This window comes from Perognathus longimembris, chromosome 16 (genome assembly GCF_023159225.1).
Source record: "Perognathus longimembris pacificus isolate PPM17 chromosome 16, ASM2315922v1, whole genome shotgun sequence".
NCBI classification, from domain to species: Eukaryota; Metazoa; Chordata; class Mammalia; order Rodentia; family Heteromyidae; genus Perognathus; species Perognathus longimembris.
Window position 1 is genome coordinate 4617450 of NC_063176.1, and position 26467 is coordinate 4643916.

Below are 26467 nucleotides of genomic sequence, written 5' to 3' on the forward strand. Positions count from 1 at the left end.
CAAGAAATGTATCCAATGCCTAACGTTTGAAACTGTACCCTCTCTGTACATCAATTTGATAATAAAAATTTGAAGAAAAAAGAAAAGAAAAGGATTTCCTATTCTTTCCATTTTTTTTTCCTTGCCAGTCCAGGCCTTGGACTGAGGGCATGAGCACTGTCCCTGGTTTTTTTTTTTTTGCTCAAGGCTAGCACTCTGCCACTTGAGCCACAGCATGACTTTTTGCCGTTTTCTGTATGCATGGTGCTGTGGCATTGAACCCAGGGCTTCATGTATACAAGGCAAGTACTCTTGCCACTAGACCAAATTCCCATCCCCTCTCTCCAAATTTTATAGAATTATTTTTGTCATCTACTGAATATCTCACACTCTATCTTTTCTGGTGCATTCCACAAATTGATGTCAATTTGATTGCATTTAGCTATAAAAAGAATGCTATGTGGCTATCACCCATTCACCATGATCAGCCTATGAAGTCTCTGGACCGAGCTGTCTTCTGGATCGAATATGTCATGAGACACAAAGGAGTCAAGCAGCTGAGGCCACTTGCCCACAACCTTACCTGGTAACAGTACCACTCTCTGGATGTCATTGGCTTCCTCCTGGCCTGTGTGGCCACTGTTATGTTCCTTGTCACAAAATGTTGCTTAATTGCTTACCAAATGGTTGTGAAGATGGGAAAGAAGAAAAAGAGGGAGTAGAGATTTCAACTCCAGGCAGAATGGACTAAGAGCCTACTAAGCAAGACCATCCTAATGAATTAGAGCACAGTCAACATGAGAGAAGTTTCCCCTACCTTTTACCTAAACCTATGCCTTTGTAATAAATAAAATATGTTAAAGTGGAAATCATGAAGTTGAGGCCTATGAACTGAAAGCAAAATACCGAATGCAGCACAATCTTGCTTACTTGTGGAGTGAACAACTAAACTGATGATAATGGTAATAATTAGCAAAAAAGGTACATGAATGTAAACACAGCTTTCTTTTGGAGAGGATCAGCAAAAGGAGGAAGAGAGGAAGGTTGGACTAGTGAGGAGCAAAGATTATAAAAGGACACATAATACACACACACACACTCACATCTATGAAAAATCATGATAAAATGAACGCAATACTATTTGAGAAAGGAGGAGAATAAGTTGATAGGAATAAAAATAGAATGGAAAGGAAAATACGTTCAAAGTACATACTGTGTATATATGGAAATATCACAAGGAAAGCCCCTCATTTGAAAGAAACAGAAACTCAAACATAAGATACTTAAAAAGAACACAACAGATGCTAACCAGGCTATAGGTGGGAAAGAAAATGTTGTATACTGTTGGTATTAATGCAAATTGTTGCAATTCCTTTGGAAAGGAACATTGAAGCTTTTTAGAAACCTAGAAATAGAACTATGAAATGATCTAGCAATGTCATTCTTGAAGTAATCACTGAAGTAATGTCATTGCACACACAGATGTTTTATTGCAGCGTTACTCATTAATAGCCAGCTATGAAACCAGTATAGATGGCCTTTGACTTTTCAGTGGAAGAAAATAGAGATATGTATATATGTAGGTATATATGCATACATACCTATATACACATTTACATGTACATACACATTCATACATATAAAATGAGTATGTGGATGTGGACACATGAATGTATTAGAGTATTTTATATCAGGGCTGGGTTAATGGCCCAAATGCTCGAATGCTTACCTCATATATATGGAACCCTGGGTTTGCTTCCTTAGCACCATATATATAGAAAAGGCCAAGTGGTGCTGTGGCTCAAGTGGTAGAGTGCTCGCCTTAAGCAAAAAGGAGCAATGGACAGTGCTCAGGCCCTGAGTTCAAGCCCCAGGACTGACAAAAAAAAAATAAAAAGAAAGAAAACAAATGCAAATCACAATGACATTGAGATTCCACCTCTCCCTAATGAGCATGGCCATCATCAAGAAATCTAATAACAACAGATGCTGACAGGATCCCTACAACACTTTGGTCTGAGTGAAAACTTGTTCTTCCACTGTGGAATGCATTATGGAGGCTCCTCAAAGACCTAGAGTTCCCCTGTGACCCAGCAATCCCACTCCTGGGTATTTACCCAAATGAGCACAAATAAGGCCACATGAAAGCTATGACTATGTTCACTGCAGCATTATCTACCATAGTTAAGATATGGAGCCAGCCCAGATGCCAATAAGTGGATGAGTAGATCAAGAAGTTTTGTTACAGATACACATGGGTGTTTTATATTCCCATCAGAAAGGACATTGCCCTATTCATAAGGAAATGGAAAGATTAGGGAAAAAATTAAATTAGGTGCAATAAGCTCAAGGAACTGTAAGTTTCATGATTTTCACTTTATTATATTTTATTTATTCAAATGCCATAGGTTTAGGTGAAATGTAGAGGTGAATCTCTCCCATGTTGATTGTGCTCTAGTTCATTAGGATGGTCTTGATTCGTAGGCTCTTAGTCCACTCTGTGTGGTGTTGAAAACTCTACTCCCTCTTTGTTTTCTTTCCCATCTTAAAAACCGTTTGGTAAGCAAGCAAGCAACATTTTGTGACAAGGAACATAACGGTGGCCACACAGGCCAGGAGGAAGCCAATGACATCCAGAGAGTGGTACTGGTACCAGGTGAGGTTGTGGGCAAGCGGCCTCAGGTGCTTGGCTCCTTTGTGGCGCATGACAAATTCGATCCAGAACACAGCTCGGTCCAGAGGCTTCATAGGCTGATCATGGTGAATGGTTGATAGCCACATAGCGTTCTTTTTATACCTAAAGGCAAATCAAATTGACATCAATTTAAGAATGCACCAGAAAAGATAGAGTGGGATATATTCTGTAGATGATAAAAATAATTCTATAAAATTTGGAGAGAAAAGGAAATGCTTTTCTTCTCCTATATTTCTGGAAATGTTAGTGTGAAAGGCAAGAGCATAGTGACCCTGGACTTAGCCATTTTGAACAATCTTTTAAACACAAGAATTTCTGAAGGTGGAAGTAGAAGCAGTAAAATCTCAAAGGCAGTACGAAAGCTTAATTATTAATACACCTGTTATTTGAAGTTCAGAATTGCATCATAATCTAGAAATAGAAAGATAAATTAATGAAGCATACCTCCCAAGGATATATAATTATCTTTTGTCAATGATCAATTACTATGGAACTATAAAAGTCCATTGTGTCTTTTTGTTGTTGTTGTTGTTGTTCTGGTCTTAGGGTTTGAACTCAGGCCCTGTTATTTTTCTTGATCTTTCTTTGCACAAGGAAAGGACTCTATCACTTGAACCACAGCTCCAATCTGGCTTTTCAGTTGTTACTTAGCCTAAGTCTCTTATGGACTTTCCTGCCTGGCCTGACTTCAAACCATAATTCTCAGATCTTAGCCACTTGAGTAGTTAGGATCACAGGCATCAGCCATTGGCTCTCAGCCTTCCCTTTATTTCTTGACCCTATCACTTGCACGTTCCACTCATACCAATTACTTGCCTTATCCTTTTGTGAACCTTTTTACTTGTTTACTCTTACACAACAGAAAGATAGGAAGTGGACAAAAAGGAATAATTGAGCTCTTCAACTTCTGGAAGCAATGTACTTTTATTTAGAATACTTTTATGTATTCATATTTTCAAATAGAATCAGAAGGATGTTTGCTAATATTGCTATCATTTCTCTTGTTAGTATTATGATTTTTTCACATTTCTTTTTTATTTATTTTATGTTTTAAATTTATATTTTCAAACTGATGTACAGAGAGGTTACAACTCCATATGTTAGGCATTGGATTGCTTTATTGTACTGTTTGTTAATATTATGATTTTTATACTCCACAAAAGGGCTATTTTCATTGAGGCATTGTGGGTACATGTGATTGGTATTGAAATGATTAGAACCTATAGGCAAGGTGAAAATGTGCATATAGACAATATTAGTAAGTTATTATTAAGTGTAAGTTCCAAGGTGACATAGCAGGAGAGTATAGCAATTGCAAATTGATATGACTTTTCTCCCTAATATTTAAAATATTCCAATCAGGTTGCTTGAGTGGGAAGAACATGGAAGATTTTCAGGCAGCATCAGTGGTGATACTAATCTTAGTATATACTTTTGTAATACAGCAGGTAAAACTTAAATTTAATACATCAAAAATTGGTGAAATGCACAATATACCAACAGTTTTAGCCTATATTGTCTAAGAAATCCCTGTATTTCTCAGTAGCAGCATTGTATCTGTTGCAAATTTCAAAGGATCAATAGTGAGAGATTAGTTTCACATCCAACAAGCAAAAAACAGGAGCAGAAAATATGGCTCACAAAATATTTGTTAGGTTACCCAATGTTTGTAGGAAAATCAAACTAGGAGCTAAGCGCAGATGGCTCCTGTCCATGAACTTGTCTAAGGCTGAGATCCCGACAATCACAGGTCAAGACTAGACATGACTGAAAAGTGCCTAGACTTTATTTTCAAATAACCAGCAAAAAAGTAACATGCAAGTGATGGCCTACTTTGTAGAAGGCCTCTGAGAAAGCAAACCAGCTAAATATTAAGCTATGAGCTCAAACCCAGTACCTCCCGAAAATACCAAAATAACACAACTTTTACAATATGTCTGCTATACTATTATATCCAGTACAGTGCTATGTCATAGAACAACAATCCGACTCACAGATATCTAGATTAGAGAGGTTACCAGTCCTGAGCATGTCCCTGAATTTAATGCGCAGAAAGACAGACAGATACATGCACTCACACTCACATGTAAGTACACACTTGTGTACACACACACTCACACACACTTGAGGTTATACTCACAGAGGGTTGCTAATGACGGTTTCCAGTGCTCTGAGCAAGTCTTTACTTGATAGTGTTCTTATATCCAGTTGCACAGCTGCTCCTTTGGCCACCATGTGAGCAATGTTATCACGTTGTTCCCCAAACAAAGGAATGCCCACCATGGGAACCCCGTGATGGATGGCCTCGTAAACACCATTAGCTCCACCGTGAGTGATGAAGGCTTTCGTTTTTGGATGACCTACGATTAGGTGAATTTCAATAACATTTCTCATTAAAAGTCTTAGACAAAAAAATGTCTAACGTGAAGTACTGGATGGAACAGTCCTTCCCAAATAACAATTATTGGGCCAATGACTTTACATTTACATCAACTTCCTATCTTGCTGCAAGTAGGACCTAATCCACTTGAGAATTAAGTAAAACTCTGAAGGTATGGGCACTAAGCTTTGTGTGAATTAAGATTGTAACATTTGCTGTTTGTTGAACAGATAGGAAAACACAGAATGGATAATAGAGAGAAGATACTGAAATAAGAAAACATCCATATTAGATTATGCTCTCATACACTTAAAAATGGTAAATTAACCTAATGAAGGAGGGGTGTTTGAAAAATAGTGTATAACCACTTCCTGTTAAGAAACACAGAAAATGCAAACTCATTCATAAAAGGTGTTTGTTTCAGTGGCATTGTAATTACTTGCCCTGCTTTTGAAGGAGGGATAATGAAATGATTGAATGAAGGGATGGAGATATAACTACAGGTAATTACAGGAAATTCTTTGTCAATGTTAATCATAGTTTGAATCAAGTTTAAACTGATTATAAGGAATACAACAGAGTGTAATAAAATCCCAACTGTGAAGACTTATTTTCAATACGGGATTTTGAATATAAACTGTTTGCTTTAATTTCTGAGTTTTTCCTAATAAGGCATCTTCATTTTGTTTCCTGTTGTGTTGCCATCAACTACTTCTGCACTTACTCATGTTTTCAGTATTTGTTTTTAGTCTTACTTACCAAGGAGGTCATTCTGGGGGAGCCATTTGTACAGCCGAGTATTGGGTCCTAAGGTGTCTGGTTTCTTGCCTTCAAATCTCCAAATTATCTGGTAGGGAAAGACACTGAATTTTTAACTTGTAAAAAGGCACACTTTAAAATTGACATGTGGCACAGTTAAATAACTTTCATTGAACGGATAAAGAGAACAGGTGGTGCTAATTAATGAGGATTAGTATAAAACTGGGAGGGAAAGGATACCAGCATTTCCTGTACTTATTTTCATATTCAACAACATGGAATAGTATCACAATTTTTCACAGTACTAAGACAAATGATGTATTTCAGGGCAAATGAGGGCATTCAAGATATTTTTGTGTCATATTCATAGATCTGGTGCATGATAGCATTAAAAATTATTAAAACTGACATCATTACACTTAAATATGAACTAAACTGGCCTTCTTCCAGTCTTAGCTATTAACCTTTACAAAGTGATAGCATGGTCATATTCTCTTATTCTGTGAGAATTAATTTTAGTTTAACATTTTTCATGTGTTTCTTTTTTTCTCTCTTGTTTATTTTCAACGTGAAGGATAGAGGGGTTACAATTTCCTATGTAAGGCAAGTCCATTACTTATCCTACTTGTTAACTCCTCCCTCATTTCCCCCCATCTCCTCCTCCCCAGCTTCCTCCCCCACCATGAGTTGTATGTTTGGTTTACACAAATTGGTTTTGTCTGTACTGCTATTACAATGGTTTGTCTTTTTATCCATTGTCTCTCAGTTTTGTTGTTCCTTTCCTTTCCCCAGGTCTAATACACATATATACAGGGTATACTATCCAGGGTACTAGGATCAGTTACAACAACAGTAGGAGTAAAAAACAGGAAAGGGAATATGAGAGAAAAAAGTACTGTTTCACATGGTATGTTGAAATTAATTACAACAATGATATACCACATATTCCTATGAAACTGAGTACATTTTGCTTAGCATTATCTAATGTGTTCATATGGGCATAGCTATTGAACTATTGTGATCTTCTGCTATGACGAACCTAAACATGTAATAATTACTCCCTGTGAAGGAAACCATAAACTTCATATTTCCTTGGGTCTGGCTCACTTCACTTGGTATGACTTTTTCCAAGTCCTTCCATTTCCTTATAATGAGCAAGTATCATTCTTTTTGATAGAGGCATAGAGTTACAGTGTGACACATTTTCTTGATCCACTCATCTACTGAGGGCCATCTGCCTATTTATGACAAATATTTTACATTCTCAGTTTTCCTTGGAGAGAAGTTATATGAAAAGTTATTGTTATGTTTGACAAAAACTGAAGCAAATGACTCAGTATTTTGAAGTACAAAATACTTAGTATTATATTAAGTGATATTATACTACATAATAGCAATATGGAGTGATTTCACAATACTGATATACAATTCATACTGTAAATACCCCCCACAACACTGTAAGTTTTAAACTGGCCATTTTGCCTCCTCTAGATGTTTCTAATCCCCCTGGACACGTTGATCTGGACAGACGGACAAGTGGCCCTTAGAACCCATCATGGGTTAATTACCAAGGCCTTCGCATGGTACAACCCACATGAACAAGTCTAAGACAGCATGTTAAGGCTGCAACTCCTGCTTCATGACCAGCACGAGAACACATGTTATTTTTATACAGCCTATCTTAAAGTCAAATTCCTCAACATCTGTGTAATCAATTCTTTATCAGCAATCAACTAATTCTTTTTACTAGTTACATAAACCTAATTTTAGATTACAAGTTATTGGTTGGGACATCTAGGAAAAATTGCAAGCTGAATTTTATGATCCTGACATCTACACCTACTGTCATTAATGAGGGAAAATCTTTAAATGTGGGAAATAGAGCTGGCATTTAGTTCATATGTCTCATGGTTGCTGAAAAGAATCCAAATGTTAATGATGTTACATTTATTTTTCAGTAGTCTCTGTGTACTTTCACATGACGTGTAGAGATCTGCTTTCAGATATGAGAAAGACCCAGTCTGGTAGGGCAGGTTGGTATTAGTTACATTCTCTATTAGAAAGGCTGAATACATACCTACAACACGGATGAATCTTCCTTTTTCTTTCTCTGAATAACCCCATTGAGGGTACTCTCAATGGGTCAGTTTCAAAATTGGAAGGTAGAATTGCATGGGAACACTAACCTATATAATACAGTTCAAACCTTTTTTCTACAGGCTAAATGTTATTGTATGACTTAAATTATTGAGTGACATTTATCCTCTTTCTGAAACATGCTTAGTGTATTGAGAGGCCGTAACCTTCCTGAAATGATGAAATTTAATGATTTCTTTGTAGTCTTGCTAACAATATTATGATAGTAACAACATTTCACATTGTGCTCACTGCCTTCTATATCAAACTGTAACCCCTCTGTACTTCATTGTCACAACAAAGGAAAAAAGAATGCTTAAAAAATTCACATTGTGGCCACTGTGTTTCTTTCTCATCAAAAAATTCATGTGGTAGTAATTGTCAATTTAACACAATACAAATTCCATACTACTTCAGCACCTGCCATGCATATCTGTCTTTGAACTGGGTAAGATAAATGAGAGCTATTGGAACAATGTATCTATCACCGGGAATCTAGTGTAATCAGGTATCTACAGAGTTTAAGGCCATTCAGGGAAGACCACTACTGAGGTACTACATCTCACCTTTTGTGGAATTTGTGCCAGTGCTGATGCAATTGCATTTGCGGTCTCGTCTGTTAGGTTAACAACCATTGACCCCAGCGAAAACACCACCACACCATTGTCCCCAGAGCTCTGCACAAAGTCTTCCATTTCCTGTGAGGAAAAATTTGATTCATCTTTCTCTGTCTCTCTCTGTCTCTGTCTCTTTCTTTGCCTCTCTCTTTCTCTAACAAACACACAAACACACACACACACACAAACAAGAGTAAAGCAAACATTATTTAAAGATTTTTTTTCATGTCCAGCTATTCAAGCATGGGTGGTTCTTGCTTGTAATCCAGTCTACTAAGGAGACAGAAATCTGAGGATTATGGTTCAAAGCCTGCCCAAGCAGAAAAGTCTGTTCAACTCTCAGCTCCAATTAACCACCAAAAGCTGGAAGTAGAATTGTGGCTCAAGTGGTAAAACATTTGTCTTTAGCACTGTGCCTCAGGTTCAATGACCAGATCTTCAGTTCAAACCTTAATTAGTATTGGAAAAAAATACTAAATTATGGAAAAAATTAATATCAGAAAATAATAGAGGAAGACACATAAACACAGTAAAATACAAAAGACAAAAATTTCCATTCCCCATGTATAAAGTTACACTTACCCAGTATCCTAGTATCATTGTGCAAAATATTGTCCAAACATTTCCATCTGGATGCTAAATTATTTCTCTAAGAATTTCCTTGATAAGCAAAATGTTTAGGTCTTGCAAATTGTTCTTAGAATCCCAATAGTTTTTCATTAGTAATATTTTTCAATTCTCATTCTTCCACTGATTTCTGAGCATTGCCCATATACCATCTTACTATGAATGACTGAGAAACTTTCTATGATTACCTTCTCTGTTTTTTTAGTAATGTAATCTTCACTTTCCAAGAGTCTTTCACAGTATTTTTATTCCTTCCAATCTATCTTTTTAAATGCAGTGTAAGATTTGAGGGTTTGGGAATAACTAGTATTTCTGGTTTCTTGCTCATCTAACATTTACATCCATATATAGTAATCACTTCACAGTTTTATGATTGATACAGGATTCCATCTAGGTGTTGTATAATGAAGTGTTCATTAAACTGACATTGTTCTGAATGACTTGGAGGTTTATGAAATTAAGAAACATGTGATGGTTCAAAAATTAGTTTCAGTTGCAAGAATGCATTCCCCCACTTCCTGTATCTCTGTCACTGTAAGCGAAGATTTGGATTTAGTGAAGCTGAACCATCTTTATGGAACAAAAAATCAAATAACAGACAAAAGGAACATATTTACCTTAGGCAAGGGTTTTGCAGGTCTGCAGTGGAGTCCTCCAACAAAGTCAAAGTTTGGTAAAGTAGGACGAGGGAATTCCAAGTCCCAATAGGATCGAATAAGCCAGATTTCTGCTCTACTTGCTGTCTCCATTAAGGTAGTGGGTCGTCCTGAGTAGAAGGGATGGAGATGGGCAAAAGTTCATCGTAAATAAGGATATGACTGTGTGTGATATTTTTCCTTCAACTTGATTCACATTACGCCCTAAAATGTTTATTATATAGAAACTTTGGCAAATATCCTCTGAAAGTATTTTAGAGATAACCAGAATATATAATTAAATTTATCTTATTCATGGCTAATACTTTATTAAATGAAGAAACATGATTGAAAATGACAGACAATAATCACAGGTACTCTCACACTTTACCAGATTTTATATTCATAAAATGGGTAATTAAAAAATAAATCACTAGAAGTTATAGTTATCCAGTGTGTGCTAAAACATTGGTTTATCAAGAATAGGAAACCTTTTAGATAATCCAGAAAATTGGACAGCAGAGGCTAATAATGTATCCCTAGCTACACAGCATTCCCAGATCTCAAAAAAAGGAGGTCTGAAGTTAAGATGGGCAGAAATATCCTCAAGACTATCCCTCCAATGGAGTTGTGGTTCAAGTCAGAAAGTACAAGCCCAAACAAGTAAGCCAAGCAAACTTGAGGTCTTTGAGTTCAAACCTTGATAAAAGTAAAAAGAAAAAATAAGAAAGAGAATACAAATAAAAGATTTTGATTTTAATGAGGAAAATGATCAAGGGAAACAGTTTCTTATTTCCTACATACATAGGGATAATAAAAATGAATCTCCTATGTATATATTTTTTTCATTCATCAGTCTCTTAAGGAAGAAATTATTGATTTTGCTAATGAGGAAAAGTAAAGAATTTTTCATTGTGGATGAAGCTTTTCATATGGGATGACCTGTTAGAGTCTCCTATATGGAGTGTCCTATACAGATAGGTAACAGTCCATTGTTCTCCTTCTGACACTGTAATGTAAGATTTTCCAGAGTCAGGAGTCTGGAAGACAACTTTATATCTCATTTACTGCCTTACCTACAACAGACCAACTTCTCTTTCACGTGCATCTCAGAGTACCTCTTCCAAAATTCATGAAAGTTACTATCCTATCGTACTAAGAATGAAACCTGACTTACCTAAAACTTCACTGTACAAGCTACTCCACTTCTTTGATTCAAATGTCTCAAACCAAAAGTCAAAATACAGCATGCATATGAAGTTTTCCACCCTCTCCATGAAGGTCATCTGACCACTCAGTCCTGACAGAATGACAGGCACATAAGAAGGAGGGACCAGAAGGCCTCCACTATACTTCTCCATTGTGTAGCCGGGATAGATGCGGAGAGTGTACACCAAAGGAATCTCCAAGAGCTCAGCCAGAAGCTCCCCACAAGGGCCGATGGCATCTGCAATCATGACATCGAATCTTGCTTTTCGTAGCTTTGACATCAGTTCCTTATTCAAAGCTGCTTCTTTACAAATATTGAGCCAAGTGTCAGAAAATTTCCTAAATAAGTTCTCCAATAATGGCGAATATGCCAAACAAGTTGTTCTTGGCAATTCATATGTCCACAAATTGATAATTCCTGAGATAATATCTATCATTTCATCAGTATTGAAGGATGAAGGGAAAGTTTCAAATTTCATGCTGGATGTTTCATTGCTATCAACAAAAATAGCAGATGATGGTCTCACAACTGTTAGTTCATGACCCCTCAAGATGAGTTCATCCAGTATTACCTTCATATTTATCCAGTGGCTGTATTCCATCGGCCACACCAGTACTTTCCCACAGCTTCCAGAGCTAAAGTAACAACTCAGCTGCAGTAGCAGGAGAACCCAAATCCATTTCCCAGGCATCCTTACTGACAGCACAGTGTCCGTCAAACCATGCTCACTTGGGCCCATAACTTGTGTTGGTATGTAAAAAAAAATATTGATCCTGAAGTTAAATTGTAACTGGAGTCACTGAAAGTAAATATGTTTAAATTCCATTTCATGTGCATGGAAAGTTGGGCAGGTTTGCAAAAGATATTTCATTCCCTGATGATTAAACAGGTAAATTCAACAGTTCTTTTTCTAAGAAACTGGTTTCATGTTGCTAGTAGTCGTTGACCTTATGTAGAAGTCACCTGTCTTATGTAAGCCATTTTATAATTACTGAATTATGTCACATGAGCGGTGACTTGTCTTTGCATCCTCTTTGACACAGAAATGGATATGCCAATTTCGTAAGGGCTCAGATTTCCTCTTTTTTTACTTTTTATTATCAGAGTGTGGTACAGAGGGGTTACAGATTCTTATGAAAGGCAGTGAGTACATTTCTTGTTCTCATTGTTTTATAACATGATTCAAGAAATACTTGTAGCAACTGTTCTGAAATATAATTGACATTTTTCCAATTCAGTTTGAACCATAGCATCAATTTATTGTAGTATGCTTCCAAAGCCTGCAAGTACCTTCGCTATCAAGCATTCCAGCATTCAAGCACTCTAATACGGAATCCTGAAACTGGGCTTAGGAAGTCATCAAGATGAAAAACTCAAAGCATTGCGAATGCTTCACCCAAAAGGAAGGACCTAATCAGCTAAAAACAGCAACTATTCTCTCAGAGAGTATGAGGCAGAATGCCTCAGGGAAATATGGTTGTAGTGGTAATAGAGACATGACAGAATGGAAGATATAAAATGGTCTGACAAAGAAGAAATCTAGCACATACAATCCACGTAAAAACTCTACATATGGACTGGATGTCTATGATATCTCACTAGACCTAATGGTCTACATTCCCCAAAAGAGCGAATGCATACCAGAAACAAACGTTCATACCAAAGTTCATGGGGAACAGAAAAGTTCAGATTACAGTTCACACAGGTCAGTAAAGGTCATAAAGCCGAAAACCAACAGCTGAATAGGGGTGTATTTTCCTGTCATCTTAGTTTCTGGAAATCGATACAGAAGGCCATCATAGTCTAAGCTGGACTATGATCAATTAAGAACCTATTTCAGATTCCTACTGTGTGTTATGAATTGCACCTGATCATGAAAGGACTCTCACATGCTTACTTGGGTATTTCCATCCCTAATATGTTTAGAACAAGGGTACGTTCTAAATGTTAACCTGTGATTTTAAGCAAGATTTTAAGCAAGAAGCTGATACAGAGTAATTACACAAATCAATGATTTATATTTAAGAAAGAAAGTTTTACAACCAACACTGTGGTAATCCAGGGTTATAAATTTCAATGCCTTTAATTTGAGAAAAGTTTATTGTGGTTGTTTTTAAATATCCAGAAGTTAAATTAGAAACATATTTTTATTTTACTGTATAATACTTTTATTTTTCTCATTTACTATTTTTACATTTTATCCACAAATTTATTTTACTAGAAATATATGGTCCCTTTTTATCAGCTATTGATGGCATTATGAAATAAATTTAAGTGGTAACTAAACATTTACTAGTTCATGGTAGGATAATCTACAACACAATATATTATGCCTAACTATCAAAACAACACCCTTTTTTTGTGAGAAAGAAATTAAGGCATGATCACAATATGGCCAACAATTAGGGCTCATTAGACACTTGCATATGATTTTGTAGATATACTGGCTGGCACAATGTTGAAAAATCAATCCATTAGATTTAGATTTTTTTTTAATTCAGTTCATGTCTCAAACTAAAGAAAAATATCCACTAAGTATCATAATAGATCTTTTTAATGACTATATTTTTTAAACATTAAGGTTGTTGCTGGGGGAAACATCTTTTCTCTTTGAACATTTAACACATTAAATAATGTGAAGAGAGAAGTAAGTTCTGTATAAACGAAGGGACGCATTATGACATAGCCCCCACCCCACCAAAGCTCAGATTTGCAATGGTCTCCACTAAAAGTAACAGTTCCTATGTAAGACAGAATTCCTAGCAGTATGGAGTTTACAAAGCTATTCTGCCATCACTTTTTCTAACAACAAAGATTACAATGAAAGAATGATCAAAATGAAGAAATGCTTGTGCAAAACTGCATTGTCCTTACTATCTACAGTACTAGGGGGCAAAACTAAGGAATACACAATGACAATGAAGAAAACCTACACTGGAGGAGACTCATTGGAGTTCAAACAACAGGGATTCTACCTACTACTAAACAACGACAGGAAACATGGCACCATGAGCAGCAGGAGCAACAGACGATTCGGCCATTGTGCCAGGTAAGGAAGCTGGCACTGGAATATGCCCACATCTATCTCCAAAACAGCCACCACCTTAAAAGACTAGGATGACTCCATCTTGAAACTGCAACCATCTTGTTGTTTGTGTTAAGCTAAGAATAACCAAACACTTACATAAAACCCGGAAAATGGCTTGTTTATGGTGAAACTAGACATTATACAGATTCCAGGAACAAAGTTGTTTGTGCTGAAACCAACTGACCATAAAAACCCATTTCCCGGATGGCCCAACTGGTTCGGGAACGTTCCAGATACGTTGAACACCCTGGAATGTCGTCAGACCAATTTTAGAGAACCCCTAGCCCCGATCCAATAAGATTTGTCCTCGCACCCCAAACCTGCTTGCACCTGCTCTATGTAACTTTGTGATTTTTTTCCTTTAAATACCCATGTGAAACTCTGCTCGTGGCCTTCCTCCTAACTTCCACTGTGTCAGTGGGTAGACCAAGGCCCAAGTTGCAGCTCGCCTGAAAAAGGCTTGCTTTTCCATTTCGGAACATCTGGCTCTCGGTGATCTTCTTGGTGGTCTCCTCGAGACATTGGCAAAACAACCTTACAGCCTGGAAACAGGTGCCAGGCTCCAAACTCACTCCATTTCTTCATTCTGGAACTTGTAGGTCATAAAGGAGTATTTAAGTGAGTCTTTTGCCTCGCTCATAGGAGTGTTTCTTGCATCCCCTGACCATCCTTAAAAGAGGTGAATCATAGACTCTCTAGATTTACCTACACCAATCCAGTTCACTGGAATCTGAAGCCCATCTTCAACAAAGCAAACATAACACTGTGCATTTACAGGTAGTTCTTTAAACGTCCATGCATTCAATATGTCTGTGTTCCATCCTTGAAGAGTCTTGTATTAGACCTCAACTTTATATAAGACATCATGGTTTGCTGGAAAATGAGTTTTGATTTCACCATCTAACTTGTAAGCCACTCCAACTTTGGTTTCTGTAAACATGTCCAAAATGTCCAGCTTTGTAAGGGCCAATACCCAACTTCAAGCTGTATTATAAAACTATAGTAATAAAAACAGCTTTGTATTGGCACCGGAACAGGCCTGAAGACCAATGGAACAGAATTGAAGACCCAGAAATGAACTCACAGAACTATGCCTACTTAATCTTTGATAAAGGAGCTAAAACAATAGTTTGGAAGAAAGATAGCCTCTTTAACAAATGGTGCTGGCAAAACTGGCTCAACACATGCAACAAACTAAAACTAGATCCTTCTATATCACCCTGCAACAAAATGAATTCCAAGTGGATTAAAGACCTCAAAATCAAAACAGACACCCTGAAAACACTAAAGGAAGGAGAAGGAGTAACACTAGGACTCCTTGGCACAGGACGGAACTTCTTTTACAATGACCCAGAAAGGGTACAAATCAAAGAAAGGTTGGACAAATGGGACTGCATCAAACTGCAGAGCTTCTGCACTGCAAAGGACATAGCTCGCAAGATAAACAGAAAGCCCACAGACTGGGAGAAGATCTTTACCGGACATTCAACAGACAAAGGCCTCATCTCTAAAATATATGCAGAACTAAAAAAATTACATTCCTCCAAAACAAAACCTCAAAGAACCAATAGCCCCCTCATCAAGTGGGCTAAAGACTTACAAAGAGACTTTTCTGATGAGGAAATGAGAATGGCCAAGAGACATATGAAAAAGTGCTCTACATCACTGGCCATAAAATAAATGCAAATCAAAACGACATTGAGATTCCATCTCACCCCAGTAAGAATGTCATATATCAAGAAAACTAATAATAACAATTGTTGGAGGGGATGTGGCCAAAAGGGAACACTACTTCATTGTTGGTGGGAATGTAAACTGGTTCAGCCACTCTGGAAAGTGGTATGGAGATTCCTTAGAAGGTTAAATATAGAACTCCCCTATGACCCAGCAGCCCCACTTTGGGGTATCTATCCAAAAGACCACAAACAAAATCACAGTAATGCCACCAGCACAACAATGTTCATAGCAGCACAATTTGTCATAGCTAGAATCTGGAACCAACCCAGATGCCCCTCCGTAGACGAATGGATCAGGAAAATGTGGTACATATACACAATGGAATTTTATGCCTCTATCAGAAAGAATGACATTGCCCCATTTGTAAGGAAATGGAAGGATTTGGAAAAAATTATACTAAGTGAAGTGAGCCAGACCCAAAGAAACATGGGCTCTATGGTCTCCCTTATTGGGAATAATTAGTACAGGTCTAGGCAAGTCATAGCAGAGCATCACAAGAGCCCAATAGCTATACTCTTATGAACACATAAGATGATGCTAAGTGAAATGAATTCCATTTGATGGAAACGATTGTTATATCACAGTTGTAACTACTTTCAACGTCCCATCTGTATCTGTAGCTTCTATTATTGATGATGTTCTCGTATCACCTTCCTGTGGTTGTACCCACACTATCTCTGTACTCTTATCTGAGTATATTGGAAACCGTGTATACTGGTATTAGATGTAGGAAATTGAGAGGGAATACCAAAATTGAGAGACACAGGGTAAAAAAAGACAACTACAAATGCAATACTTGCAAAAATATTTGGTGTAAGTGAACTGAACACCTCAGGGGGCAAAGGGAAAGGGGGATGGGGGGTATGAGGTACAAGGTAGCAAACAGTACAAGAAATGTATCCAATGCCTAACGTATGAAACTGTAACCTCTCTGTACATCAGTTTGATAATAAAAATTTGAAAAAAAGAAAAAAGGAAAAAACTCCATCTCTCACCATTGGTTTATTTTTTTCCATATAACCCTTGAGTTTCTGTAATTCACCTTCAATGTTTACTTCCAAAGTAGGATATATAGATTTGTACTGGTTAGGCAGAACTTTGAACCTCTCAGCAAAGCCACTGAAGTCACACACAAGATCACACATCCGAAGTCCACTTCGAGCAGCTATGGAAGAGTAAACTGGGCCAATGCCCTTTTTTGTAGTACCCAATTTTTTTCCTTCTTGTTCTTGTCTTTGTTCCTGGATCCCATCAGCTGCTTGATGAAAATCGAATACAATATGAGCTCTGTCAGATACAACAAGTCTCGTTTCCCAGCCTTCTAGACCGTTTCCTTTTTGAATGTTTTTCCCCACTTCTTCAAACAATCCAGGCAGATGAATTCCCACACCATTTCCAATGAATGCGGTAACATTTGCATTAATTATTCCACTCCCCAGTGTGCGGAGCTGAGCCAGAAGCAGGCTGTCCACCGAGAGTGCGTGGGCCAGACTACACAAATATTGTTATCTGAGTAAAAATAGAAAATAACTGTTTTATGTAAAATTACAAAAACACAAAGAAATACATAATTGTTATTATGAGAGTATAAGCGTCTTTATTTAAAGAGTAAAAATGTATGCAAAAATCCTCCTCCTTTTACAAAAGATTGCAAGTAGTTTTTCCTGGACGCTAATGAAATATTGAAGTATCCATATTTTTATATGCTTTAGGTCTAAAGACATTAAGGTGCTTTTGTCATTAAGAATTTTTAAACATTCTTGTGCTATTTCAAAGACACATACTTCTTTATAAAAGTAGCAAAAATGATGAATGCAGAAAATAGCAGACCTCACCAAAAATATCTGGAGGCACAGCCCTTAAAAAGAAATATCATGGGCTGGGGATATAGCCTAGTGGCAAGAGTGCCTGCCTCGGATACACGAGGCCCTAGGTTCGATTCCCCAGCACCACATATACAGAAAACGGCCAGAAGTGGCGCTGTGGCTCAAGTGGCAGAGTGCTAGCCTTGAGCGGGAAGAAGCCAGGGCCAGTACTCAGGCCCTGAGTCCAAGGCCCAGGACTGGCCAAAAAAAAAAAAAAAAAAAAAAAAGAAATATCATACTGGGGTATTACCATTCAGGGAAAATACAATTAATTTTCCTAATTTGACCCAGATTGATACCAAAATGAATGGAATCAATTGATGTATGTGAAGATCAACCACACATGGAAATTTGGAAATTCTGTGTTATGTGTTTGACTTTTTTTCCAGTGCCAACACAAACTTTCAAGCCAGCAATACAGTATGGAAGTTGGTCAAATATAAACTTTGCAAGAAAAAAGATAGCTTTAAGACAAAAGTGAGTATTTCATTATTTTGTACTCAGTACAAAAGATGATCAACAATATGTCTGTTTTCTTTGAATATATCATTCTACAGGGGGGAAAAAAAACAACTAAGCATGAATTATAGTTTCTTAACAGTTACACTTAATAGGAAACTGTCACCTCAATAAGGGCAACAGAATATTTTATTTTTCCGTTGAGACGTAGGACTTCAAATGCTTCCTTAATCAATTGGAAAAATGAGACGTGTCAGCTGTAATGGTGCATAAAATGACGGTGAGAGAAGTGAAGAAGAAAGAGCATCTAACCACACTCCACAAATCTACACACAAAGAACGTGGGGCTGGGGATATGGCCTACTGACAAGAGTGCTTGCCTCATATGCATGAGGCCCTGGGTTCAATTCCTCAGCACCACATATACAGAAAATGGCCAGAAGTGTCACTGTGGCTCAAGTGGCAGAGTGCTGGCCTTCAGCAAAAAGAAGCCAGGGACAGTGCTCAGGCCCTGAGTCCAAGGCCCAGGACTGGCCAAAAAAAAAAAAAAAAGAACGAAACAAAACCTTCCCAAGGGGGAAAACAGTTTAAGAAAATAAAAAAGATAAAAATCATCTGAAGAATGCTTAGAGGAGAAAAAAAAGCTTGTTTTTATTCCTTTCCTTCAAAACACACACACGGAATTTGAGATCTAAAATCTGTTGTCTTTTTTGCTAAAACATAATGTATCAAAAGAATTTCAAATCTAAAAGTCAAGATTCTTAAGCTCTTGAGATACCAGATTACACTTTAGTATTTTCTTTTAAAACAAGAAATGACTTATCAGTTCCACAGGACTTAAAGGGATGGTGCAAAACTTTGATAGCTGCTACTGTGACCGGATGTTAGGGGTTTCTATATACTGTTACATGTTGTAACATTCTATTTGGACATTCTAAAAGCCATGGTGCCCAAATAAGTGCTAATAAAAGATATAGATTTTATTTTTGTTAGTTATTTACTACAGAATCTTAAAGGCCTTATGCAGTATAAATGAAGTAACAATGCAGTTTGAAATCCTATAGCCAGTATTGAAAATGACTTAACGTTACCAGATAAGGAAATCAGACCTGCCTTGTCTTCCGGTCCCTAAGATTCTGACTATGGTGCTCATTTAAGGCACTGCTTAGTGCTGGCAGTACCTGGCCCCTCCAATCAACTGTGAAAAGTAACTTCTAAAGTTGTTCTGGGGATGAATTTCAAAGGAAATGATGAGAGGTATAGAAAGGATTATCTTCAGAGTGGCCTTTCTGCTACAAAAGCTCTACCCAGTCTCACATTTGACTTGCACATAACATTGTAGAAACAATGAGAGAGAATTTTTGTTAAAGCTATCTCTGTTTAGTGTTAGTTTGTAGTAAGGAATTTCACATACTGATTACTTAACTAAAAGTAATTTAATAATTGTCCTTTGGAATATTTTTAAGCCTTCGTGTGTGTGTGTGTGTGTGTGTGTGTGTGTGTGTATAGGTATGAAGTGGTCAATTGAACATATATAGTAATTTGTACATACACATATGATTCAAAGAAATTACCTGTACACTAAGCTGTACAGTTCCATCTGTCTTTACTCCCTGATCAAATAAGCTTCGTTCTGGATCCAGCTGGATATCCTGAAGACAAATTTCATGAGCATCCAAAGAACACTGTAATCGTGGTTCTAGTAATTTCTTTAAATTACCTATCGGCTCATTCATATCTATACCCTGGTTTATACATTCAGCTGGCGTGTGGGTTTGTTCTACAATGCTTTCCTCTGTACATTCTGTTTTCTCAGTTCCATCAATCTCAGTCTCTATCAGCTCCTCTGCTTCTATTTTAGTCATGCTTGAAATATTTCAAATACTCAGTTCCACTCTGGAATCAGCCCGTTAGCCAGGTGGCGTCTCTTCTGGTGAGACCTGCAGCTCCCACGACTCCAAGCCAGAGGTCCCCAGCCCTGGCCCGCGAGGATCAGGCTGCGAGAAAACCAGGAACACATTAACAACCAAACAACTACATTTTGTTGTGTGAAATGCTTGTGTTTCACGTTCTCCCTAATTGCCAGCCCCTTATATGGCTGTAGTTTTCATTTCTTTGGGCCTCATTTAAGAAATCATCACAGGGAATGGCAAGTGTTTTGTAAGCTACTTAAAGAGAAGCAGTAAATTTGACAAAACAAAAACTTTATGTTAGGTTTTTAAAGTAGGTAGCCGGTAAAGGAGAATGCCACGCGGTATTCAGGCAGGAGAGAAAGTTTATTACCAAACTGCTGGCCTGTGGCCGAGGTGATCCGTGGCCGAGGTGATCCATGGCCAGAGAGAAGGGAGAGAGAGAGAGACCCCCACCCAGCCCCGCCTTTTATCTAGGGCAGGGGCAAGGGGTGTGGCCGGGTGTTTTAGGATGTGACCTCAGGGAAAGGGGAAGTAACTGCCTCCAGGTCTGCAGGTTACCCAGGTAACTGGGTGGAGACTTAATGAGGTGGGGGCATCGACATGGAGCCTTTTAATAGTTATGAAAAAGGGCGAAGACTCTCTCTGGCTGCTTCCTGCTGGCAAGGGGCGTCGGCATTAGGGGTAAAAGGCAGAAATGTGGCCTCTCCTGGAGAAGGCGACCAGCAGGGTCCCTTGGTGGTAGATGCCAGTCCTTGAATGAAGCCTGGAAGAAGTCTCATGAGGCAGGGGCTGGACAAAAAAATTTTAAGGCAAAACGAAGGGCTTAGGGCACAAAATTAAACATTGGGTGACTTGGCTAGTTCTTATACTCAGGTATGGACATTAGATGGACAAGCTACTATCTCTTGATCCCCCGGCTCTGATGAATTTTGAAAGGGTGAGACAAAGTGACTCCATTTTGGATACGATCATTTTCCTCTTACTCCACTCCATGATACTTGTTCCCGGAACTGGCTGAGTCCCAGTGGTCTAGGTGCTTGTTGCTGGGATGGCTTGCCACCATTGGCATTCACGGGGTTTGAACTCAGGGTCTGGGCACTGTCCCTGAGCACTTCTGCTCGAGGCTAGCACTCTACCACTTGAGCCACAGCTCCACTGTAATAGGGAGGCCAGATCTGCCCAGTGCCATCAATAGCTGTGGAGGGACTTCAGGTTGACTCCAGCTCAGATTAGAGCAGAAGCCAACTCCATCTCCACTAAGCCCTCCCCCACCCTATTCAGGGAAACTCCCCTTTACTATGTAGATTGACTACCTGAGGCCTGGGAGCTTCAAGGGAACCTGTGTCCTCCTCTTTATTATGATAAGTTATGTAGATTGACCACCTGAGGCCTGGGAGCTTCAAGGGAACCAGCTATGAGTAGGCATATCCGCCTGCATCATGTGAGCCCCTCCAAATCCATGCGTCAATTCTAACTAGAATGATAGGTTAGTTCAAATAAATATTATGAGACAGATTGCAACTCTATTGGCCACCTGCATGCGGCCTACCATGCTCTGTAAGTATTGTATCTACATTGGTCACCTGCGTGTGACAAGTTGGTCTGTGATGTTTGCCTTATAACCAGGCTGGAAGGCCACATGGACACATGCGGTCCCAGCTCCTGAGTCTGGGCTGCACAGGTGTGCACAGTCCCAGCTCCCGAGTCTGGGCTGCACACATGCGGGCGGTCCCAGCTCCCGAGTCTGGGCCCTGATCCTGCACTCATGGTCGGCAATTTCGGCTCCCAAGTCTGGGCTGCGACCAAGGCCGGTAGGTTCACTTTTTGTTCACTTTTTACTTCCCCAATAAAACTGTCTTTTTGCCACCTTGTAGCTGGAGACTGTGTGGTGGACTCTTGGGGGAACCAGGAATCCCCACCCTTGGGGGGGACCCTGTTTCATTGTAGCGAACCCCCACTCTACTTCACCACTTCCAGCATTTGGCTGGTAAGAGATAAGTCTCTTCAGCCATGCTTCCAGCCTGGCTCTTCGCTGGTTAGTTGGGAGATGGAGTTTGAGAGATTTTCTGCCCGGGCCGGCTTCGAACTGCAATCCAAGGAGTCTTTGCCACAAAAGCCCTTTTTGATTTTCAGTTAAAACAACAAGGAGACCAAGGGGACTAGCGCTTACCTGTACCTTGTCAAGAACTGACCAAATACTTGCTAGAATTCTGCAATGACAAAACTCAGTAGATGTGATGAGTTTTAGCACAGATATATAGCTAGATGGACATACTAACAAATGACGTTTACACATACATACACACATGGAACACACACTGTGCACATAGGTTTTACAGCATGCAAAAATGAATTTCAGCAGTAGACTCTTTCGAAATTCCAATAGTAAATGACATTTTTTGTCCAATATTTTAGAACCACGTGGTTGGTTAGAAAAACAATTTTGCTAGCACACAACAATTTTCAGATTATCAAATGGAGAAACCATATTTTGATAAACTCTAGTGGGATGCCATGTTGAGGGGGGTGGCAGGACACAAACACACTAATAGAGAACTCGTGGCATGGCATAATGGCACCTGAGCTGATGCCTGTTAAATCCAATATCCACCACGTGGTCAATGCTAGAGAAAAGAACTTTTAGATATCTTTGCTGACAAAGCACATTGGTGGTCAAGCCTCAGTATTGGAGGTCTGTGAAAAGAGGCAGCTTTGTGAGCAAGGCACACAACGATGGTATGACATGGGAATTTTATAAAGTAAGCAAGTAAGCAGGAAGATGAGAGAGAGGGAGAAAAAGGAAAAGAAAGAGAGGAAAAGAGAAAGAGAGAGAGAGCCTGAATATAAGTGACTTCTAACCATTTACCATTGCAGTGGCAAAAACTGTATCTGAGCGAGTATTTCAAGCAGGCCTCATTGCACTGTCAAGAGGCGTGCTAGCAGTTTCCCAGCTTGGATGTGACTGTGATGCAAAACCCAAAAAGCACGGGAGAGAGGCGCCTGGTGAGTGGATGAGCTTACTGGGCAGAAGCGGCAGGCAGAAGCTGCAGAAGCTGTGGACGGAGCGGCAGAGAATCGGAGCAGCAGCAGTTTCACTCACCAGGGTAGACAAGTGGTGTGGAGGTAGAGGTGGGTGTGTGTGGAAGCCAGCAATGGTATTAGTGAAAAGTGCCACATGGCGACTCGCAGCAGTTCGGTTCTAGGAAAAAGGGCCGTCAGGACAGGGGATACTCCCAGAAAAAGAAGAAAAATAAATGGGAATTCTGCCTGTCCTGTCTCTTAAGCCCCATCCAAGTTACGGCACCATATATGTTAGTTTTTCAAAGTAGGTAGCCGGTAAAGGAGAACGCCATGCGGTATTCAGGCAGGAGAGCAAGTTTATTACTGAACTGCTGGCCTGTGGCAGAGGTGATCCATGGCCGGAGAGAAGGGAGAGAGAGAGAGCGACCCCCATCTTGCCCTGCCTTATATCTAGGGCAGGGGTAAGGGCTGTGGCCAGGTGGATTTGGATGTGACCTCAGGGAAAGGGGAGGTAACTGCCTCCAGGTCTGCAGGTTACCCAGGTAACTGGGTAAAGACTTAATGAGGTGGGGCATCTACATGGAGCCCTCAGGGAGAGGACCTTACACTTAAGAGTCAGGCATACAAGGTAGCTGAAGCTTATAATTCAGCAGGTGGGGAAAGCTGGTGCAGGAAGATCTTGATTTTGAGGCCAGATCATAGAAAGTAACTGAGACTCTCTCAAAAGCAAGTACAAACATGAGGGCTGTGTATGAAGGTCAATGAACACAGTGCTTTCCTGGCTGGATTGTAGGACTTTTTCAATTATTAGTGTTGAAAAAAAAAGACAGAATTCACAGACACCAAATATACAGTGAAGAGAAAACTATGTAAAAGACTGATTCAAAATAACATGGAAAATGTTGATTAAGGCAAGCAAGGGAAAATAAAAATAAAAGACATAAATTTTAAAACAAAAATGATACTCTCTGTGTCTCCTTTATTTTACATTTTCAGATCATATTTCAATCATTTAAAAATATTTGAGAATGAGAAAATAGCATTAATATCTTTGATTTTACAGTATCTTGTATTCTCTTGGAAATGTGCCTAGCACTAATACAGAGGTTGCATTTGACCAAAGTACAAAATATGCATGCAGAGAAACAGCAAGCTAAACTTTTGTACTGCCAATATAGGTTAATTTTACTCCCTTGTAAAAAAAGGGAAGACTACCATGGTTTGTATGAGCTAAAGAAAGTACAATCATAATAATATATTAGTTATATTGATACATAGCTGATTAATGTAAGTATTTTTAAGTTATTATTTTATACTAATTCTCATAGAGAGGAATTATTCTCAGTACTACTTTTTCTGTAAAGCTAATATAAAACCCAGGGCTTCAAACATGCTAGGACATTTCACTGCCACTGAGCTACACACACGTGCCTGACTAGATGCTCGGTCAGAGTAAAACTGACAAAGGGAATCTTTTTATTGTAGGTCCAAGATGGGGACTCAAACGTGGTTCCTTGACACTTTCATTCATTGGCTGGTACTCTACCAACTGAGCAACTCCCCCAACTCCTGAACCTTAGATTATAGAAGATAATTACTAGAAAAATAATACAATAGCCTCTTATTTAAGTTTGCATTTACTTCTGGTAGAAAAATTAACCTTCATATTATACAGATGTACTAGTGATTTCTTAAATATGATGTATGAACACAAGGATATCAAAGAGTACAGCTAGTTAAAATTGTCATAAAATTATGACATTTTATGAAAGTTCTATATTTATACTTCCATTTCTTTAAAATTGGTCTGTTCACCTTAACGCATTGCTATTACACAGAGGGGGGGAAAAGTTGATTTAATTGATGTTTCTACATTGAAGACAGTGCCCAAGTCGTCCAGTAGACAGCATCAAGCACTTGGAGCTACGAAGGTAGGCAGATGAATATTCGCTGTGTTCTGTGGAAATGTAGACATATCCTGTAGGGATGACCCATCACATTAGAAATTGGTTTTAACCTCGGTAACACTGGAGGAACCTGAATTTTTAGCGTTATTAACAGACCTTTTCCCAGTATAAATCTAATGCAATTCTTCATTAAATAAAGGCCCTTGGGGGAAATGTGTGCTTGGAATTACATGGTAATTATTCTCAGTTTGGGTCGTTAATGAACGCCATTTTAAAAATGTAATTGCTTGTTGTACAATAATTATCCCATATATTGCTGATTTCTTCCTCCCCTTCCCAATTGCTAGTCAGTTTTCTGTTGCGAGAGCAAAATAACTGTGATAATACATTTATGAGGAAGAAAGGTTCATTTGGCTCCCAGTTTCAGAGATTTTACTCCAGAGTCATGTGGAATGGTTTTGTTTACATGGCATGATTCTACTTTGTTCCATGATTCAGTAGGTTTGCAGAGAGTTGGGACTATGGCGAGCAAGAATATCATGTTGGGTGTGTCAGTAACTCTCTTTAGGCATGTAAATACAAAGATAAATGAAGTAAATATATCCTTCAAGGCCACATTTTTTTTTTTTTTTGCCAGTCCTGGGCCTTGGACTCAGGGCCTGAGCACTGTCCCTGGCTTCTTTTTGCTCAAGGCTAGTACTCTGCCACTTGAGTCACAGTGCCACTTCTGGCCATTTTCTGTATATGTGGTGCTGGGGAATCGAACCCAGGGCTTCAAGTATAGGAGGCAAGCGCTCTTGCCACTAGGCCATATCCCCAGCCCAAGGCCACATTTTTAATGATATAACTCCTTTACTCTAAACCTTTTTGCTTCCTTAAAGTTATGCTACCTAATAATATTGCTATCAGTTAACGGGTGGGCCTCCAAACAGGCCTACAATGGACCAACAATATGCAGTGTACATTCTTCCTACTATACACACAGTTAGGGAAGGAAAGCATTTTCCTTAGCATTTTGTCAAAAACATGCAACAGTTTCTGAGGCATTTTTCATTGCCTCTTCATATTCATGTACTTATTGTTGCAATGAAATTATAACCCTAACTTTGAATATAAAATTTCCAGTATATAAAACTAATTATTGTTGTAAAGTTATTATTTATAGTATTGCAAAACTGAAAAGAGATAAAACATTTCCAAATTTTGACCATACAGACTACATAAAATATAGATATTATTGCTGTTATTGTTAGTATTAAGTAGTTATACAAAGATGGTTGTTTACAGGTCCATAAATCATGTTGTGAGCACAACATTTCCTCATCAGTTTACCCCTTTCATCAGTCTCCTTCATTTCGTCCTTCACATTAGTGACATCAAGTTACTCTATTTTTGTCTTAAAATGTGTCAATTATCTAAATAGATTTATTGGAAACACT

At 38.6% G+C, this 26467-nt stretch overlaps 2 protein-coding genes and 1 long non-coding RNA gene across 4 annotated transcripts in view; 2 read left to right on the plus strand and 1 right to left on the minus strand.

Moving 5' to 3' along the window:
* Positions 1 to 26467, plus strand: part of LOC125365015 (UDP-glucuronosyltransferase 2B17-like) — a 56076-nt gene that overhangs the window by 29168 nt on the left and 441 nt on the right.
* LOC125364901 (UDP-glucuronosyltransferase 2B15-like) lies at positions 2497 to 11743 on the minus strand. 2 transcript variants are annotated; one of them, XM_048364673.1, is made up of 6 exons: positions 11259 to 11743; positions 9811 to 9960; positions 8516 to 8647; positions 5814 to 5901; positions 4815 to 5034; positions 2497 to 2776 (listed from the first exon to the last, which is right to left on the minus strand). In XM_048364673.1, the coding sequence occupies exons 1-6, from the start codon at positions 11727 to 11729 to the stop codon at positions 2497 to 2499; spliced, it is 1341 nt and encodes a 446-aa protein (XP_048220630.1). In that variant the 5' UTR covers positions 11730 to 11743. The 2 variants fall into 2 exon arrangements, with proteins under 2 accessions (XP_048220630.1, XP_048220629.1); XM_048364672.1 differs by having other exon boundaries at positions 9811 to 9959; positions 11006 to 11743.
* On the plus strand, positions 13321 to 22925 carry LOC125364922. The gene is made up of 3 exons (XR_007213592.1): positions 13321 to 13399; positions 21126 to 21133; positions 22915 to 22925. It is a non-coding gene; the product is annotated as an uncharacterized LOC125364922 (long non-coding RNA).